At 36.6% G+C, this 20613-nt stretch overlaps 1 protein-coding gene across 4 annotated transcripts in view; it reads left to right on the top strand.

Moving 5' to 3' along the window:
* Positions 1–20613, top strand: part of IPO11 (importin 11) — a 210335-nt gene that overhangs the window by 104057 nt on the left and 85665 nt on the right. For all 4 annotated transcript variants that reach the window (XM_032849849.1, XM_032849832.1, XM_032849839.1 and 1 more), the window contains 2 exons: positions 8371–8450; positions 8861–8941. In XM_032849849.1, the coding sequence (XP_032705740.1) occupies positions 8371–8450; positions 8861–8941 (161 nt within the window). The remainder of the gene's footprint in view (positions 1–8370; positions 8451–8860; positions 8942–20613) is intronic.

The raw sequence follows: 20613 nt of genomic DNA, 5'->3' as shown, positions 1-20613 counted from the left end.
GATTTCATTTCTTTTGATGGCTGCATAGTATTCCATTGTGTATATATACCACCTCTTCTTTATCCATTGATCTGTTGATGGACATCTAGGTTCTTTCCATAGTTTAGCTAATTGTGGACATTGCTGCCATAAACATGTGGGTGCATGTGACCCAGTGGATCACTACATTTGTATCTTTAGGGTAAATACTCGGTCAAGCGATTGCTGGGTCATAGGGTAGCTCTATTTTCAACTTTTTGAGGAACCTCCATATTGTTTTCCAGAGTGGCTGCACCAGCTTGCGTTCCCACTGATAGTGTAGAAGGGTTCCCCTTTCTCTGCATCCTCGCCAACATCTGTCGTTTCCTGACTTGTTAATTTTAGCCATCCTGACTGGTGTGAGGTGGTATCTCAGTGTGGTTTTGATTTGTATTTCCCTGATATGAGTGGTGTGGAGCATTTTTTCATCTGTCTGTTGGCCATCTGGATGTCTTCTTTGCAGAAATGTCTGTTCATGCCTATTTCTTGATTGGATTATTTGTTCTTTGAGTGTTGAGTTTGCTAAGTTCTTTATAGATTTTGGATACTAGCCCTTTTTCTGATATGTCATTTGTGAATATCTTCTCCCATTCTGTCAGTTGTCTTTTGGTTTTGTTGACTCTTTCCTTTGCTGTGCAAAAGCTTTTGATCTTGATGAAGTCCCAGTAGTTCATTTTTGCCCTTGCTTCCCTTGACTTTGGTAGTGTTTCTAGGAAGAAGTTGCTGTGGCTCAGGTTGAAGAGTTTGCTGCCTGTGTTCGCCCCAAGGATTTTGATGGATTCTTTTCTCACATTGAGGTCTTTGGTCGATTTTGAGTTTATTTTTGTACCGTTGGATCCTGTTAGCTGTATTTTGGTGAGAATTTTTGCATCTGTGTTCATCAGGAATATTAGTTTGTAATTCTCCTTTTTGCTGGGTTCTTGGTTTGGTTTTGGGATCAAGGTAATGCTGGCCTCATAAAATGAGTTTGGAAGTTTTCCTTCCATTTCTATTTTTTGGAACAGGTTAAGAAGAATAGGTATTAATTCCTCTTTAATTTTTTTTTAAAGATTTTATTTATTTATTTGAGAGAGAGAGAGATCACAAGTAGGCAGAGAGTCAGGCAGAGAGAGGGGGAAGCAGGCTCCGTGCTGAGCAGAGAGCCCGATGCATGGCTCGATCCCAGGACCCTGAGATCATGACCTGAGCTGAAGACAGAGGCTTAACCTACTGAGCCACCCAGGTGCCCCTAATTCTTCTTTAAATGTTTGGTAGAATTCCCCCGGGAAACTGTCTGGCCCTGGGCTCTTGTTTGTTGGGAGATTTTGGATGACTGCTTCAGTTTCCTTACCGGTTATGGGTCTGTTCAGGTTTTCTATTTCTTCCTGGTTCAGTTGTGGTAGTTTTTATGTCTGTAGGAATGCATCCATTTCTTCCAGATTGTCAAATTTGCTGGTGTAGAGTTGCTCATAATACATTTTTATAGTTGTATTTCTTTGGTGTTGGTTGTGATCTCTCCTCTTTCATTCATCGTTTTATTAATTTGGGTCCTTTCTGTTTTCTTTTTGATAAGTCTGGCCAGGTGTTTATCAATCTTATTAATTCTTTCAAAAAACCAGCTCCTAGTTTCGTTAATTTGTTCTATTTGTTTGTTTGTTTGTTTGTTTCTGTTTCACTGATTTCTGCTCGAATCTTTATTATTTCTCTTCTCCTGCTGGGTTTAAGCTTTCTTTGTTGTTCTTTCTCCAGCTCCTTTAGGTGTAGGGTTAGGTTGTGTATTTGAGACCTTTCTTGTTTCTTGAGAAAGGCTTGTATCACTATATATTTTCCTCTCAGGACTCTCTTTGCTGTGTCCCACAGATTTTGAACCGTTGTGTTTTTATTATCATTTGTTTCCTGAATTTTTTCAGTTCTCCTTTTTAATTTCCTGGTTGACCCATTCATTCTTCAGTAGGGTGCTCTTTAGCCTCCATGCATTTGGGTTCTTACCAAATTTCCTCTTGTGATTGAGTTCTAGCTTCAGAGCATTGTGGTCTGAAACTATGCAGGGAATGATCCCAATCTTTTGATACCGGTTGAGACCTGATTTAGGACCGAGGATGTGATCTATTCTGGAGAATGTTCCATGTGCACTAGAGAAAAATGTGTATTCTGTTGCTTTGGGATGGAATATTCTGAATATGTCTGTGCTGTCCATCTGGTCCAGTGGGTCATTTAAGGCCTTTATTCCTTGTTCATCTTTTGCTTGGATGATTTGTCCATTTCAGTGAGGGGGGTGTTAAAGTCCCCTACTATTATTGTATTATTGTTGATGTGTTTCTTTGATTTTGTTATTAATTGGTTTATTTAGTTGGCTGCTCCCACGTTAGGGGCATAGATATTTAAAATTGTTAGATCTTCTTATTGGACAGACCCTTTAAGTATGATTTAGTGTCCTTCCTCATCTCTTATTATAGTCTTTGGCTTAAAATCTGATTTATCTGATATGAGGATTGCCATCCCAGCTTTCTTTCTTTTTTTTTTTCTTTAAGGTTTTTATTTATTTGACAGATCACAGTAGGCAGAGAGGCAGGCAGAGAGAGAGAGAGAGGAGGAGGAGGCAGGCTCCCTGCTGAGCAGAGAGCCTAATGTGAGGCTCGATCCCAGGACCCTGGTATCATGACCTGAGCCGAAGGCAGAGGCTTTAACCACTGAGCCACCCAGGCCGCCCCCCCCCCCCCGCTTTCTTTTGATTTCCATTAGCTTGGTAAATTTTTTTCATCCCCTCAGTTTAAATCTGGAGGTGCCTTTGGGTCTAAAATGAGTTTTTTGTAGACAGCATATGGATGGGTCTTGTTTTTTTATCCTTTCTGATATCCTGTGTATTTTGATTGGGGCATTTAGCCCATTTACATTCAGGATAGCTATTGAAAGATATGAATTTAGTGCTATTTTATTGCCTGTAAGGTGACTGTTACTGTATATTGTCTCTATTCCTTTCTGGTCTACTACTTCTGGGCTCTCTCTTTGCTTAGTGGACCCCTTTCAATATTTCCTGTAGGGCTGGTTTGGTGTTTGCAAATTCTTTTAATTTTTTGTGTCCTGAAAGCTTTTTATCTCTCTTTGTATGTTCAATGATAGTCTAGCTGGATATAGTATTCTTGGCTGCATATTTTCCTCATTTAATGCTCTGAATATATCATGCCAGCTCTTTCTGGCCTGCCAGGTCTATGTAGGTAAGTCTGCTGCCAATCTAATATTTCTACTGTTGTATATTACAGACCTCTTGTCCTGAGCTACTTTCAGGATTTTCTCTTTGTCACTAAGACTTGTAAGTTTTACTATTGGATTATGGGGTGTGGACCTTGTTTAGTTGATTTTGAGGGGTGGTCTTTGTGCCTCCTGGATTTTGATGCTTGTTCCCTTTGCCATATTAGGGAGATTCTCTGCTATAATTCGCTTCAATATCCCTTCTGCCCCTCTCTTTCTTCTTCTTCTGTGATCCGAATTATTCTAATATTGTTTCATCTTATGGTATCACTTATCTCTTGAATTCTCCCTTCATGGTCCCATAGTTTTTTGTCTCTCTTTTGCTCAGCTTCTTTATTCTCCATCATTTGGTCTTCTATATCACTAATTCTCTCTTCTGCCTCATTTATCGTAGCAGTAAGAGCCTCCATTTTTATTGCACCTCATTAATAGCTTTTATGATTTCAGCTTGGTTAGATTTTAGTTCTTTTATTTCTCCAGAAAGGGATTTTATTTCTCCAGAAAGTGTTTCTCTGATATCTTCCATGTCTTTTTTGAGCCCAGCTAGCATCTTGATAATCGTCATTTTGAACTCTAGTTCTGACATATTACCAATGTCTCTATTGATTAGTTCCCTAGCCGTTGGTACTACCTCTTGTTCTTTTTTTGGTGGTTTTTCTGCCTTGTCAATTTATCAGGATAAAAAAAATGATATGAACGAAAGAATAAAATACTAAAGGGGTGGCAACGACCCCAGAAATTGTTTTCTAATCAAATCAGAAGAGACCCAAAACTGGGGGGAGAAGAAAGGGGAGATAAAGGAAATAAAACTTTTAAAATTTTAAAAAAACTCATATATAATTTAGACTGGTGAATAGAACAGAGCCACACACTTGATTTTGGGTATATTCTGGTCTCTTAGAAGAAGCTAGCTTCCAAAATTTGAAGGAAAGAAAAACTTATATATATACAAAAATAAGGCTAGACACAATGAAGGGATGGAATAGGACTATAAAGATGAACATTTAAAAAAAAATTCTAAGGCATTGATAAGTTGGTTGGAAAAAGAAAAAAACAAAGGATGAGAGAATGTGCTCAGGCTGGAGACTAGAACACAGTCATGTGTTAGATTTAGGGTATATTTTGTTCTATTAGAAGGGAGACTAGAACAAAGCCATGTGCTAGATTTAGGGTATATTTTGTTCTATTAGAAGGGAGACTAGATGAAAGCCATGTGCTAGATTTAGGGTATATTTTGATCTATTAGAAGAAATTGTATCCCAAAATTTTAAACGGAAAAACCCTATATGTATACAAAAAATAAGTTAAATATAATGAAGGATAAAATATGACTAAAACGATGAAGGTTTAAAAAAAATTTCATTTAGAAAGGTATTGTTAAGATAAATTGTTAAAAAATGTTAGAAGAGGAAAGAGGAAAAGTTAAACAAAAAATAGAATAAGAAAGAAAATAAAATTTAAAAAATTTAACTTGACAAGACTAAAGGATCATGGGGAAAAAGCCATGAATTCTATGCGTTGCTTTCCCCTAGCTCTGGAATTCCACTACTGTTGATCAGTGAGATTGTCCTTGGCTGGATGTTCTTGTTGATCTTCTCGGGGAGGGGCCCGTTGCAGTGATTCTCAAATGTCTTTGCCCGAGGTGGAATTGCACCGCCCTTGCCAGGGGCCAGGCTATGGAATCTGCTCAGGTTTGCTCTCAGTAGCTTTTGTTCCCTGAATGATTTCCGATTTCTGTAGAGCTTTGGGGGACAAGAATGAAAATCATTGTTTACCAATCTCCAGCCCAGAGGAGCTGAGAGCTCGGGGCCCCACTCCTCACTGCACCTTCAGAGAAAAGCAGTCAATCCCTCTTGTCTCCCTGGTCTCCACGGCCCTCCGTACTCACCAAGCCTGTGACCGAGCATTTCTGTTTCTGGCACTCAGACCCGTTTGCAGTCTCCAAACCCGTCAGATTCCTGCCCCATGCTCCTGTGCCGCTTCTCCCAGAGGAGGGAGGAGGGGTTTTTCTGGATCTGCCACTTGTGGGCTCCCTGCTCGAAGTGCAGTGTCCCTACTGTGCCTTGGATCACAGTTCAAGGTAACCCCAGTATGAAAGCTCACTCCTGAGCTCTGTCTCTTTAGTCGGCTTCCCTCCTCTGATACCTGGCAGCTCTGCCACACTCAGACACCCCCTCTCTTTCTGTGACCCATGGGACCCTGACCTCACTGTCCCCATGAGGGGTCCACACCTGCTTAGCCTCTGGAGTGACGTCAGTGGAGTAGACTTCTAAAAGTTCTGATTTTGTGCTTCGCTGGTTCACCACTTGGTCGGATCCCCCCCCCCACCCCGCCTACCGTTGCAGTCTCTCTTCCCATAGCTTCAGATTCACTTCTCTGTAAGTCCTACCTTTCAGAAAGTGTCGATTTTCTGTTCTTAGAATTGCTGCTCTTCTTTTCTTCTGTCTCCTGTTGAGTTTGTAGGTGTTCAGAATGGTTTGGTAACTATCTAGCTGAACTTCTGGGACCTGGTGTCATTTCAGTCTGCTACTCCTCCGCCATCTTGCTTCTGTCCAAAAATAATTTTTGATTAACTTAGTTCTCAGGGCTTGTTTTTAAAATCATTTAAATCTGTTTTATAATGTTAATTTACTTAGTATTCTCATTATGTGGAAGAAAGTTACCTGTTTTCTTGTCATTGTTGTTATAAATGTCAAACTAATGTTCCTTGAATAGTGAAATTTTTCTGCTGTTAACTTTTTATCTGATTTGGAAGGGACATTTCCCTACCTGTCTTCATGATGTTGTAGGCTCTTTTACACAGTTTAGCCCTCCTATAATATCAGAATTTGAAATAAAAGGAGAAATGATGATAGTGTCCTTTCCCAACATAAAATTAAATACTATGGTTAAATGTAGATTCCTATTGAATCTCTTTAATGTAATTTAGTAATTTGTTCTCTCTGCCCCATTACAGAGACTTTAAGGAAATAAATAAAATGTAATACGAAAGTACAGATTACAGGAACAAAGGAATAGAGGGAGAAAAAAGAATTCACAGAGTAAAAGTTTTAATTGGATTAATAGATATAAATCCTATGTGCTCAGTATAATTAGTTACTTTGGGCCAGAGATTTGCCTCTGAGTTCATTCATAGGCTGTGAAAGAAAAACTTGATCACTTAAATTAGGGATTTTTAATCTGGATACTATGGACATTTTGGATCAGGCAATTTTTTGTTTTGAGGGGCTGTCGAGTACATTGTAGGAAGGTTAATAGCCTCCTTAATCTCAGCCCACTAGATGCCAGTTGTAACAACCCGTTTCCAGACCTCGCCAGATGTCTTGTAAGAGGCAGTAGCCCCTGACTGAGAGCATTTGATTTTACGTTATTCACAGGATCTGAATGTAAATACAGATCTCTTGCATCTTGAAGTAAAGCTCCTTCTGATACTAAACCAGACCGTATTCCTTAGTCTCAGTAGGAGCTCATGGATATAATGAACAACATTCACTGTACTTTAAGTTAGGCATGATAGCATGCCCTAGAAAGTTGAGTAAAGGCTAACCTTGCCATGATGGAGACATGGAAAACAGTATGACATGACCTCGTCACTTGAGTATTTCCTTCTGTAGATGGATCCAGGAATAGTTCTTAAGGTATCTGCAAATAAAGTATCTGCAAATAAAGTGTCTGCAAATAGAGACACTGTGGTTTTTGAAACCAGTCCTTCTTAAATACTGTTTCCTTCATCATGTATATTAATAAAAGTTGAGATGGCAATGTTTTAGAAATTAGACATGCCTGGTGTGCAGCTATTTTAAGTTCTCACTTGAATAAGACTATCCTTACTTATCCCAGTCATTTCCATTCTGCTCTTCAATGTTGGCCTGCTAAAGAGTGTACACAAGTCCAAACTTGACTGAACTTTCTGCTGGAGGAGAAGAAGGCACTGAATTTTCCTAACAATAACTTTATACAGTATAAAGGCTTGCTCATTTACCCTGAGATTTCATCTTCTCATGTGAAAAATATTTATATGACAGCCTTCATTATTTCTTTTTATGTCTTTCATTAGCACTGTAACAAGTTGATTCATCCCTGTCCTTTCCACAATTTTCATTTTTAATTACTCTTTTGAATCCTAAAGTATATGTGTGCTTTTAAAAGACATTTTGAGCAGGGAGTAAGATTTTCCCTTTCTTGTAAAAGTGTATGGGGAATTCTTATCTGAAGAGAATGTCTTCTTACTGTAGTAGGATAGAAGTTATTTACGAGCTAGAGCCTAGGTCAGTATTTCGTCAGGAAAACAAAAATCTTTTTTTAATGTGTCCTATTGCAAGTGAAGAGAATTTTGAAAATATTAACAACATATCTAAAATAGATATGGATATTTTGGGGTCATGTTTTGATCTGTAAATTATACACATAAGATTTGTATTCTGTTCTACTATTTTATGTGATAAAACATGTAAAATAACACTATGAAAATTTGATCATGTACAGTTTTAATAAAATAGTTTTCTGCTTTGCTCTAGAACAGCTAAACACAGTATCCTTTCCTATGCTATTCTGGTAGTTACATTTTTAGGAATATTTTTCATGTGTAAATTCTTACAGGGGAGCAGATTTGAAGATGAGTCCAAGGATTGAGAATTACCTAAGCATGGTAGTAAAAGTTTTTGGAGTGTGAGAGGATTCTTTTCATAAGTAGTGTAGCATATTCAGTACCGGTGCAGTAGCACTCAGTAAATGCTTACTGAGCGAACCATTTAAGCACATGTAAAAATGTGATCGTAAAATGATTCCGTTACTTGTCATTTACCATGCTGGCACTAGAAATGTAGTTTGAAATGAAAACTTTGCTTCATACGGTTATGTGCTTGTTTTCTGAAAGGGGGAAAAACAAACCTGGGTGCTTAATTTTTTCCCCTAAATTATTTTAACTAGTGGCAGGTATACGGGGAGGTACTCAGTTATAGGTTGATGTCAGTTTTTAGATAGCTGTTTATATCCCAGTAGTCTGAACAGCACTCAGAAGGTTTGTAAAGAAGGAATATAAAGTAGTTTCAAATAAATTGCTTCATTTAAACTGATTTTGAACATTGAATTAACCTTTCCTTTTTAAAATAAATTCATTGGCAGAACTAAGTTCAGAAAATCTCAGAACCTGCTTTAAGATCATCAATGGTTATATCTTTTTATCATCAACAGAATTTCTACAGGTACGGTGTAGTAGTTTTTGCACTGTAAAAATTTATGTAGTTCTTAACTTTGTTTCTCATTTGAAATCCAGATACCTTTTAAAAATTTTTAAGATTTCTCTGTTACTTAAATGGGGAAAAAAAACTTTAAAAGCACTGTAGGGCAGATGTGATGCAGTTCCATGAACTGTTACTTAACACAGAATGTATGCTCTATAAATAAATATAGCCTTGTATTTCTGCAAAAGTCAGCATTGCAGTAAACTGTATTTTTCTTTTCTAATCTTTTCCTAAGAGTTCTAACCGAAACTTTATATGCTTAGACCTTAAGTATATAATTTTCAAATAGATTATAATGAGTTCCAAATTTAATTTTTGCCTATTTTGATACTGCAAATATATGTATATTTTGACTTTTGATTAAATTTCAGACATATGCAGTGGGTCTCTGTCAGTCCTTTTGTGAGCTGCTGAAGGAAATTACTACAGAAGGTCAAGTTCAAGTGCTCAAGGTATTGTCATATTTTAAATGAATATTGTTGTAAGTTTTCCATCTGTATTTTGTGAAATTGGATCTTCATTTGGGTTTGGATGATTGGCGAGAAGGAGAGGAGTACTTTTAGACAGTATTTTCTTTTAGTGGTAATCAGTTGCTATAATATCTCTGGACCAGGGGTCTCAAATTTGAATGTGCATACAGATCTCCTGAGGATGTTTTTGAAAAAATGTGGATTCCACATTTCTGACAAGATTCCTGCTATTGGTATCCTAATCAAGGTGCAGTCTCCCTGCTCTACCCCCCACCTCATCCTGAGACCTTACTTCTAAGCAAGGCTTTAAAAATGTTTACGAATTGTCCAAAGACTGGTGACATGTGCTACTTCCCACTGCTCCAGTTGGTTAGCCTCCTTTTGGGAAGAAGTTTTATTATAATGTGGGACTTTTAATTTGCATTAGCATCATAGTAATACTATAAAACTTGTGTAGACTGAGTATGATTTAGAACATAGTGTCAAGTCATTATGTTGTATACCTGAAAATAATACAATGTTTTATGTCAGTTATACCTAAATTAAAAAAAAAACCTTATAAAGTAAGCTCTGAGTTAATGTTTATGCATTATATCTTTATAGATTAAAGATATATATTGTATATAATTGTGTAGAATTAAGAGCAGGCTCTGAGTTGTGTATATTTATGTATTAAAGATGTAAATAGTATCAAATATATATTTATAAACATAAGATTATTTATAAATATATAGTGAAATATATCTTTACATGTATGTATGTGTATACATATATACATATGTGCTTTATGTTTGTACTTTGCAAGAAGATGTAGCTGTTAAAAGTTTCACCCCTTCCTGCACTCCCTTTTCCCTTTTTTTGATTTCTTAGCTGTGTTCTATGTCAGATATGGTCAGATATGTGAGATGGTTAGGTGAAATGTGAATTATCATAACAAAGTTGCATTTATTGTATGAAAACCACGGCATATCTTTAGATCCTAAAAGCTATATGACTTCCTCCCAGTGAAATTATAATGTCTTTGCCCAAAGAGGTTCATTGTAGGAAATGTACAATTGACCCCTGAACAACACAAAGGTTAAGGTCAAAGACCCTCTGCACATTAAAAATCCAGGTTTAACTTCTGACTCCCCATAAACTTAACTATTAATACCCTACTGTTGACTGAAGTCTTAAGGATAACATAAATAGTCAATTAACACATATCTTTTAAATTATATGTATTATATACTGTATTCTTAAAGTAAGCTAGAGAAAAGAAAATGTTTAAAATCATGAGATAAAAATGAAAAAAAAAACCTCATGAGCAAATGCATTTATAATACTGTACTATATTGAAAAAAATCTGCATATATATGGACCTGTGCATTTCAAACCCTTGTTCAAGGGTCAGCTGTATGTAACTAATCACTATAATTTGTCATAGTAATCCACAGTATATTGGGGGCCTAAGTAGGTAAAAGTGTGTGCAGATGGTAAAATCTTCTTTTGTATTAACCACTGTGATAGCTGCTGTACAGCTAATAAGAGTAATCATCAGTTTGAACTTATTCAAGCATTATAATATTTGATATGTTGTTCATCAGACATTTATTGTTCACACGCACATATAGAACTCCCGATACCCATGTTACAATGCTCATTAATTTGACTTTCAAATTGGTAGCGGGTTGCATTTGGTATCTTTGGTCCTTATTCATTTATTTGTCATATAGGTTATGGGTCAGCAAACTTTTTCTGTAAAGGACTGGGTAGTAAATATTTTAGGCTTTGTGGGCCATGCAGTCTTTGTCTCACGTATTTGTATCTGCTGTTGTAGGATTGAAAGCAGTTACAGATGATAAGTAAGTGGATGAGTGTGGCTGTATTCCAGTAATGCTTTATTCACAGAATTATGGCGCGGGCCTAGTTTGCCAACCGCTGGTATTGATATTAAGTTTTCAGTTATAAAGTGATCAGGCAGGAAGGCACCTATAATTAAGGATTTTGTATGTTTGCTAGGGCTACTGTAACAAAGTACTACAACCCCGGTGGCTTAACATGACGGAAATTAATGTATAGTATTGATGGTAATTATCTTCCCCATAGTGCACTAGACACTGGAAGTCTGAAATCAAGGTGTTGTCAGGGCTGTGCTCTCTCTGAAGACTCTCAGGGAGAGTTTGTTCCATGCCTTTGTCTTAGCTTGTGATGATTGCCATCAAGCTATGGCTCCCTTGGCTTGTACATTTACCACTTCAGTCTCTGCTTTCCCTTGTGCATGATGTTCTCCTTGTATCTCTCTTTTCTAATAAGAGTACCAGCCATAACAGATTAGAGGCCTACTCTAATAATATTATCTTAACCCAGTTATATCCGCAAAGACCCTGTTTCCAACCACATTCATGAGTACCTGGGATTAGGACTCCAAAATATCTTTTTGGAAGACAGAGTTGAACCCATAACAAGCATTTATTGTTGAAAAGTGAAAAGATTGCTTTTGTGCGTGGGGATGAAGTATGTATGGAGGACTTGACTGGAGTCGGTTTTGTATATGAAAGTGACCCAGTAGAAGGGAGGATGGCTCTAGATGATACAAGGATTGGGATTTTGAATCAAGAGCATTTGTGGAAAGATTAGTTTGAAGGGGGGTTGGGCAGGAGTTTGTTTTCTGAGAGGGTTGGCCAAAATGGCAGTGATTGAAGCTGTAGGTAATCATGTTAGGTAAGAAGATCAGTATAGGAAAGTGGTATGTGACCTAGGTGTTTTCAGTTACAAAGGAGACAAGGTTAGAGTGGCCTGATGCCTGTCACTCTTGAGGTAGAGGTATGTTGCAAGATGATGAGAATATTTGTAGTTTCCATAGCGTAGGGGGCATGAATATTACTTACCTCAGTATTCATTCTTTAGGGAATTCTGCATTACTGCTGTTGAAATTGATACTTTAGATTCTTGATTCACTCTCTTTTTAAAGATTTTATTTATTTATTTGAGAGAGAGAGAGGGAGAATGAGAGAGAGCGTGAAAAGGGAGAAGGTCAGAGGGAGAAATGGACTCCCCGCAGAGCTGGGAGCCTAATGCGGGACTCCTTCCCGGGACTCCTTCCCGGGACTCCGGGATCATGACCTGAGCCAAAGGCAGTGGCTTAACCAACTGAGCCACCCAGGCACCTCTCTTGATTTACTTATAACTTAGAATGATGTCTTTAGGGTTTAAGAGAATTCTTACAATACAGAAAGGCTTTTAACAGGAGTTGACATAAAAGGATCTTTGGGGGCGCCTGGGTGGCTCAGTCGATCAGGTGTCTGCCTTTGGCTCATGTCATGACCCCAGGGTCCTGGGATTGAGCCCTGCATCAGGCTTCTACTCAGTGGGGAGCTTGCTTCTCCCTCTCCCTCTGACTGCTCTTCTGCCTGCTTGTGCGCTCTCGGTCTCTCTGTCAAATAAATAAAATATATTTTTTAAAAAAGATCTTTGGTTAATTCTGATTTCTCCCAGAAAGTTCATTTATCAAACCCATTACTTACTTCACCATACTGATTTTTGCTCTTCTGTATTTGAAATCACAGTAGAAACTTTAAACCAAAATAATGTTGTAAACTAAAATAGGGCACATACAGTAAAATATGATAAAACTCTATTTTAGTTTCATAGATGCTTAGGTTCTTTTCTAGTATAGGGGTTAAAGTATGAAAATGAAAGCCCCAGTTACAAGAGAAGCCTGTGGTCTCTGAAGGAGTAATTATAGAAATCTGTGGCTTTTAGAGACCCTGGGTGCTTGAGGCCTGGTCTACTGTCACATGTCTATTGCTCCTCAGAGCCACTATTTTCACAGTATTCTCTAAGCTGCAGAGGTTACGAGTAACATTGGACATGTTTACAGAAATGTTCTTGTGAATTTTTAATGCATTTATGCCCTTAACCAAACCAATGTAGTGGCAGTATATAATTTTACTGAGGACCTCATCTGTCTTAACTAATCTTAGCTTCATCTTTTGCCTTGGTGGTAATTTATTTTCTGGAAGTAGAAGAGATAATAAGGAGTCAACACTATGCCTTAATTCTGCAGAAAAACTGAGGAAAGAGTGATTGGCTGTGTAGGAATGATAGAAATTTGAGAGGAAATTGTGTCATTTTGATGTCTTTATAGATTCGTGTGTGTGCATGTGTGTGTCTTTCTCCTCAAGCTTTTCCATGATCCTAACTTCAATAAATTATGTATTCTCCTTCCTCTGAATCCATACAATGTAAGCGATTTGGAAGTGGGGGGAATCCATAATTCTTATGTTAAGGATCACACAGTGCATATGCCTACATCCAGTAGAAATGCCAACTGAAGCAAACGAACTGCCCATTTCCAGTGTGACTTTCCGCTTGACCTGCACTTCGGTTTGCACATCCAGTTCTGCTACTTACACAGTTCTTGAGTATATTCTGGGCTTAAATTCTCTCATTTGTTATATACGGGATTGTGCCACATGAAATTTTAATAAATTGTAAGTATGCATTATCTGAAATCCTCTGTTAAATTTAATGTATGTATTCTAAATGATTAAGAAAAGATACTGCTTATGTTTAAACACCTACCAGAAAAAGTTTGAATTGAAAGTGGTTTTTTTTCCCCACCTGCTTTTGTAGTATTTTTAGTAACTACTGAGAGACAAATTGTTCTGAGCCATATGAAATGGGCATTGTGAAATTCATTCGAAAAATGAAGCAAGTTTTTAAGGATATGTCCTCAGGAGAATGTTTACTTTCTTTTTACTCTTTATTTTTAATTATATTCTTGCAAAATCACACAAGAAGAGGCAGGAGAGCAGTAGAGCTTAGTTGGTAAGACAGTAGACTGAAGTGAAACTGCCAGGGTTTGAGCGTCGGCGCTGCTGCTTCTGAGCAGGTTCATCTCTGCTCCTCACCTTCCATCTGTGGAATGGGGATGAAAAACTCGACTTGTGTCCTAGACTTGAGATGAGGATCCCAGGAGCTTACGTGTATAAAGCACTTAAAACAATGCCTACTATGTAATCAGGTAATATTAAGTGTTGGCTATTTTTACCTAACTGTATAATTAAACAGTTGCCTAATTATACAATCTCTCTTCAGGGCAGAATAGGCTACTGTACTTGTAGGCCAAATAATTTATTTGGGTGTTAAGATTTTTGGCTCTAAGAAAAACAAAACAAGTTACTCTTCCTCTTCTTTTGACCATTTCTCCTAAATAAGTGTTTATTTAAAATAAAGAATACATCAGTTAAAATTTCAAAATTAAGCAGGCTGTTTACATAATGATAGGGCTTTATTTTTTATCAAGAATTATATCTCTCAGCTGGCCCTTTACAATTAATTATATTTAAATCTTTCTTGCTTTCCCGAAGAGTAGCACAGTCTTTTAAAATAATTTTATTATGAAAATTTCCAAGTTTATATAACGTATAACACTACCCTTACACCTTCACTAGAAAAAAACCTTTTTGCTTTTCCTTTTTCCTTTGATGTGAAAGAAGGTGATATCTTAATTGTAGGTCTTTCTTAATTGTGCCTGATAATATTTTATTAAAAATTTCAGCACAAATCATTTATCATGTAAGTATATATTAAAATATTTGTATCATTTAACATAAATTACAGATTAAGCCAGTTTTAGATATGCCACCAGGAGTTCTTTGATAGGATATTTACTCGAATTAAAAATTGACTACCTAATAACATTTAACACTATTTTTGTGTAAACATTGCTGTGGCTAAACCAGTACATTTTAATTGAAATCTCAAACTGGATTAATTGATGATAAATACTAGGAGTATGCTAATTATCATGAATAAATTGTTTTTTATATGAAAGAATGTTTTAGGACAGTGGTCCTTTCATGCCTGCTTGAAAGCTAAGAGAACTCTTGAAATTTTTGTCTTTTTCCTATTCTCAGAGTTCCAGTAAGATATAATAGTTTTTAATATTAACTCATTACTTTCAGATTGAACACGTCTCAGATGCTGCTTCTTAACATAGTATGCCATACAACATTTTTAATACATTTTTGGCTAAATGTCACTGTTATACCTGTTTCTGACAGTATCTGGAAGTAAGTGCTTTGTTCTTTGAAGCAGAAAATTACAATGTTATAAAAATTGGATAGAGAAACAAGTATGCCTGCTTTTGGAACAAATAGGAGCAAAAATAGGCTGTATTATATTTTGTGAGTCAGAACAAATTATCTAGGTGAATATGATTACATTCTAAAAATACTCAAATTTGAATTGTTAAACATCTCTTTAATTTGAAATCTGTCTGTATGTATACATACCAGTTGGAGTTTAGAAATTCTCTTGTCATGGTCTTATCAAGTAATAATGAGCCAGGTTGCTTTCATTCACTGTGGTAAGGCTTATTTAAGATGGCACAAATATTTTTAAGGTACAATTTATTCTGTAATAATAATAGTAATAGCTAATACTAGCATTTACTATATGCTACACATTTCTAAGCACATAACATAGAGTTCATTCAATCCTCATATAAACTTAACAGTGATAGTACTGTTCTTTCCCTGATTTTACAGATGAGAAATTAAATCACAAAGAGGTAAATACCTTGTCCAAGGTCACAAACCTAGTAAGTATTAGAGCTGTGATATAAATGTAGGCATTCTGACTTCCGGATCCATGCTGTTAATCACCTTGTTTGCAATGTAAGCCTAAAAGCAGAAAATGGTTTGATTGCAAGACACCAGCTAAAAGCCTGCATTTTTTCACAGGGATTTTGAAAAACAGTCTGTTCCAAATATATTTAGAAAAGGGATGGATTGAAACCAAAATGTAGTTTAATTTGTAATAGCAAAATGCTGATAAAAAATAATTCATAATAGGTGATTAGATGATTGGAGGTACCCCAGCTTATTAAGCCACACAGAGGAGTACTGTGCGGCTTAGAAAGAAATGAAGACAGCCTCTATACAGTGTTAGAGTGATTCTGAGACTATAAGCAAAGACCAGTATCTAGAGTTTTCTTAAGTTTAAAGAGTGCAACTTACAGAGCAGTAGAAAAATAAGCCAAATTAATAATCGTGGTTATGTAGGCTGAAGACAGAGAGAGGGTAGAAGGTTGGTCTTTCAGGATGTGCATTGTTTTTTACTTTGGTTTTTGGAGCCAAATAGATATTTTACATGATTTAAAATAGTAAAGTAAAACAGTTCCTAAGGATCAAAAACAAGCCAAAGCATTTGAATCTATTGTGTTGGTACCATAGCCATTGGAGAAGAATATTTCAAGTAGTTTTAGTGCATACTATTTTACATGTGGATCCCTGGTGGGGTACAGAGCAAAAAGAAACACAAGGAGATTATAAATTGCATTCAGCAGTGTTATTGTTATTAGTAATTATTTCTATAGTTATTTTGAACCCATAAGTATTTATGTGGAAGGTTATATATGTTAGAAGCAAGTTAATGTTATTATAATCTGAGAGTTTTCAGTTTAAGAGAAGGATGGAAATATAAAATCAACGAATTTATGTAAAATGCTGTAATGTAAGTTGAATTTGGTGAATTTATGTTATATAATTTACAGGAAAAGAAAATAGATACTCTAATGCTGTCTAAGTAAAAGACCTAGAAGCAGTGTCCATCCAGTGGCAATAAATATCCCAGAACATAGATTGTGGTCTGTAAATATTATTTCCTGCTGCTTAAGTCCAGAGTTCAGTTAAGAGGTACTCAAGATATAACTGGAGAGATCTCTTCGTGCCAGAAGAAAGAGAAGGTGGGATTCTGTCAAAAGGATGCAGGAATCAATTTGAAGGAGCTCCCATTTGGTTAATGATGGGATAGTCTGAGCATCCGAATAAAACTAAATAGATTAAAACACATCAAACAAGCTACAGTCCCTGAGAACATAATGATTCCCCTCCCAAGAAGAGTAAGTTATGATTAAAATTACCTTACTTTAAGTATCTTCGTATCAGTTGTCTTTAGAGTTATTTGCTTCTGGGAGCTGCTTATCCATGTTGGGTGTACATACATTTCACTTGAAATATATAAAATTGTTTATTAACACTGAAATCATTAGACATTTTTAAAAATTGTGTTTAGAATAGAAAGCACTGGTTGCTGATCAAAATGCCTAGAAGGATTTTGATTCTAGGTTACAGAGGAGCCTTCTTCAGTGGAAGTAGTCATAATTTCAACTCTGTGGCTTTTAAGTCAAAACTGCTATATCCTCCTTGGAAAGTGGACTGTAAAGTGTCATGTGTGTAAATAATCCTATCTCACATGTCACCTCCACAACAAAACCTCATTATTACTCATGGGACTACAGTTGTACCCATTGGCCAAACATATAAACTAGGAGTCATTATAACTTCTTTACCTTTGGTTAAGTGTTCAGTTAGTTTTCTAAATCTTACCACTTCTGCTGCCTGAATTTTGTCTTGATTCTGTTTCACTGCCCCTGCCTCCAAGTCTAATAATAGCATTTTCCTATATAATTTTTCAGAAAGAACCTCATCTTCCCTAGCTATGGTGCCTAACCTTTTCGAACAGATTCCATTTTAGCCCTGATATATTTGTGGATCCTTGATTGCAATAATAACTATATCTTTATATATAAAGAAAATGCATACTGAAGCTGGTTTGTATTGAGTGATACTGTAAGTCATTTTATATTCTGAAAGTCATAGTGATCTAAATATGTGATTGCTTCTCTTTTTCTGCACAAACTTATGTAATCTTAGGTGTTAATCGTTTTTTTAGTATTATTTTCTTATATGCATTATATTCTTTGCCAGTAATCTTTGCTCAGTATGTTTAGACACATTGACCCATTGGGTATTTTATTACTTTAAATTACTTTTTCAAGTCTTTTCCAGAGCCATGCTGACTCTCCTGCCTTCTTCCTCCTCCCCAGGCTTGTAGCTTCCTCTTGTTCTAGTGTCTTGAAATTTTACAGTGATGTGCCTGGATGTAGGTTTATTCTAGTTGATTGTACTGGGCACTACTGGGCCCCTTTAATCTGGAAATTCTTTTAGACCCTTAAAAGATAATACACTGTATTCTCCTATCAAGACAGATGGTCACTTGTCCAGATACGCAGCTTTGGGAATATCTGGCAAACTGTTTCTTAAATAGACTTTTGATCAGTCTAATTTTTAGCTTTTTCATTTCCCTCTTTTCCAGAGGAGGTCCTAATTTCTGTGGGCTTTGATGAAAGGTAGGGAGATGACAGAGATGCCATAAATCAAGTTGCTTCTCCACCCTGTCCACTTCATCCTTAGGCGTTAGCTCTCTGTGACCTGTTCAGTTTACTTTTTGAATTTCTTCTTTATACCTTCTACTATTCATCTCTCATTCCTTGGTCCTTTTAAAATTGTTCCCCTTCTCTTTAAAATCCTTATACTGTAATTACAGTAGGGTATCAGAAGGGAATAAAGCAGATGGCTTTATTTTCCATAGAGACTTTGTGATGACATGAACTTCTGAGAGTTAATTTACTAGCTTATCTACATCTTCCCCATCTTTATTCCAAATCTTTTTTTTTTAAGATTTTATTTATTCATTTGACAGAGAGAGATCACAAGTAGGCAGAGAGGCAGGCAGAGAGAGAAGGGAAGCAGGCTCCCCAGTGAGCAGAGAGCCCCGATGCGGGGCTCGATCCCAGGAGCCTGGGATCGTGACTTGAGCTGAAGGCAGAGGCTTTAACCCACTGAGCCACCCAGGCGCCCCCCAAATCTGTTTTTTTAATAAACTTTATTGAGGTCAGATTTAATTATTTTCTGAATTTCATTTCCTGTTGTTAAAACCAATCAAACTGTGGTAACTTTTACCCTCTTATCTTTTAGTGGATAGCATAATACTTGGACCACTGTAAAAGTTTTTGTATTTTTAACTTTTCTTTAGACATTCCCTTTACCTCTGCTCAAAATTAGAGAATGCTGTCATCCATGGGTACTATTTGCCTACCTTCAGAATGTTTCAGAATTCATGGAGGCTGTATTTGATGGTGATCATGCTTGGAGCATGCTCTTGGCACATAATGAACAGAGACCAAAACGCTAAAAGCCCCTCAATGCGTGGAGTAGTCCTGAACAATAAATCCTGCCCCACTCAGAATGTCGATAACGACCCTTGAGAAACATTGCTACAACTTTTAAGGGCAACTTGGCTCTGCCTTGAGATTAATACTTGCGCTTAACGGTCTCATATGGTGTCTGTTTTCATTCCTTCCCTCTTAACAGTGGGGCTGGAAGCATGAAATACCCCTTGGTCCTCATTGCTGCTTCCTGACTACTGCCTTCCTATCTTCCTACAAAATGAAACAAAAGTAAATAAAAAACCTCGTTCTGTTTGAATTTTACCCTGTCATTGTTATAAAAAGAAGCACTCTCCGTCATCCTTAAGCATTTTCACCTGTGACAATCAGTGCTTATGATCGATAGCCTATATAATTGTATTATAAATGAAATGAGATTATTTCTCACTTAATATATAAGCAATATGTATGCAGCGAGCTGTTTTCCTCTTATTGATGAGCTTACAGGTAGATTGACTTTTGGACAGTGAGTATAGTTTTTACTAACTTAACTTTTCTCTATTAAAAAAAAATCATATAGTATTTGTTTTTCTGTAACTTACTTAGCATTATACCCTTTAGATCCATCTATGTTGTTGCACATGGCAAGATTTCATTCTTTTTTACGGTTGAGTAATATTCTATTCGTGTATCTGTGTGTGTGTGTGAGACATGTTCTTTATCTTTTCATCTATAGGTAGACACTTGGGTTGCTTCCTTATCTTGGCTATTGTAAATAATGCTGCAGTAAATATAAGGGTGCACATATCTTTTTAAATTAATGTTTTCATTTTCTCTGGGTAAAGAGCCAGTAGTGGAATTACTGGATCATATGGTACTTCTAATTTTAAGGTTTTTTTTTTTTTTAAGAATTTATTTATTTATTTGACAGAGATCACAAGTAGGCAGAGAGGCAGGTACAGGGAGAGGGGGAAGCAGGCTCCCTGCTGAGCAGAGAGCCCGATGCAGGGTTCAATCCCAGGACTTTTGAGACCATTACCTGAGCTAAAGGCAGAGGCCTAACTGACTGAGCCACCCAGGCGCCCCAAATTTTACGTTTTTTGAGGAACCTCCATACAGGTTTCCACAGAGGTTGCGCCAGCTTGCTTTCCTGCCAACAATGCATAAGGATTACTTTTTCTCCACATCCTTGCCAACACTTGTTTCTTACGTTGTTGATTTTAACCATTCTGATGGGTGTGAGATGAGCTCATTGTGACTTTAATTTGTATTTCCCTGTTGATGTGTGATGTTGATGATCTTTTTATGTGTCTGTTGGATATATGTATGTCTTCTCTGGAAAAATAATCTATTCATGTGCTCTGCTCACTTTTAATAGGATTATTTGTTGTTTTGTTTTGATTTGTCTTTTTGTGTTGAGTTGTATAAATTCTTTATGTGTTTTAGATACTATCCCTTATCAGATACATTATTTGCAAATATCTTCTTCCATTAGTTGGATTGTCTTTTTGTTATTGTTGATGGGATCATGCAGTTCCAATAGTTGAATTTTACTTTTGTTTCCCTTGCCAAAGGAGACTATCTCGAAAAATGTTTCTGCAGCTGATGTCTAAGAGATTACTGTCTATGTTTTCTTCCAGGAATTTTATGGTTT

Source organism: Lontra canadensis, unplaced genomic scaffold (genome assembly GCF_010015895.1).
Source record: "Lontra canadensis isolate GAN:19392208 unplaced genomic scaffold, GSC_riverotter_1.0 scaffold4, whole genome shotgun sequence".
Lineage (NCBI taxonomy): Eukaryota > Metazoa > Chordata > Mammalia > Carnivora > Mustelidae > Lontra > Lontra canadensis.
This window is presented reverse-complemented; position numbering and strand designations above follow the sequence as displayed.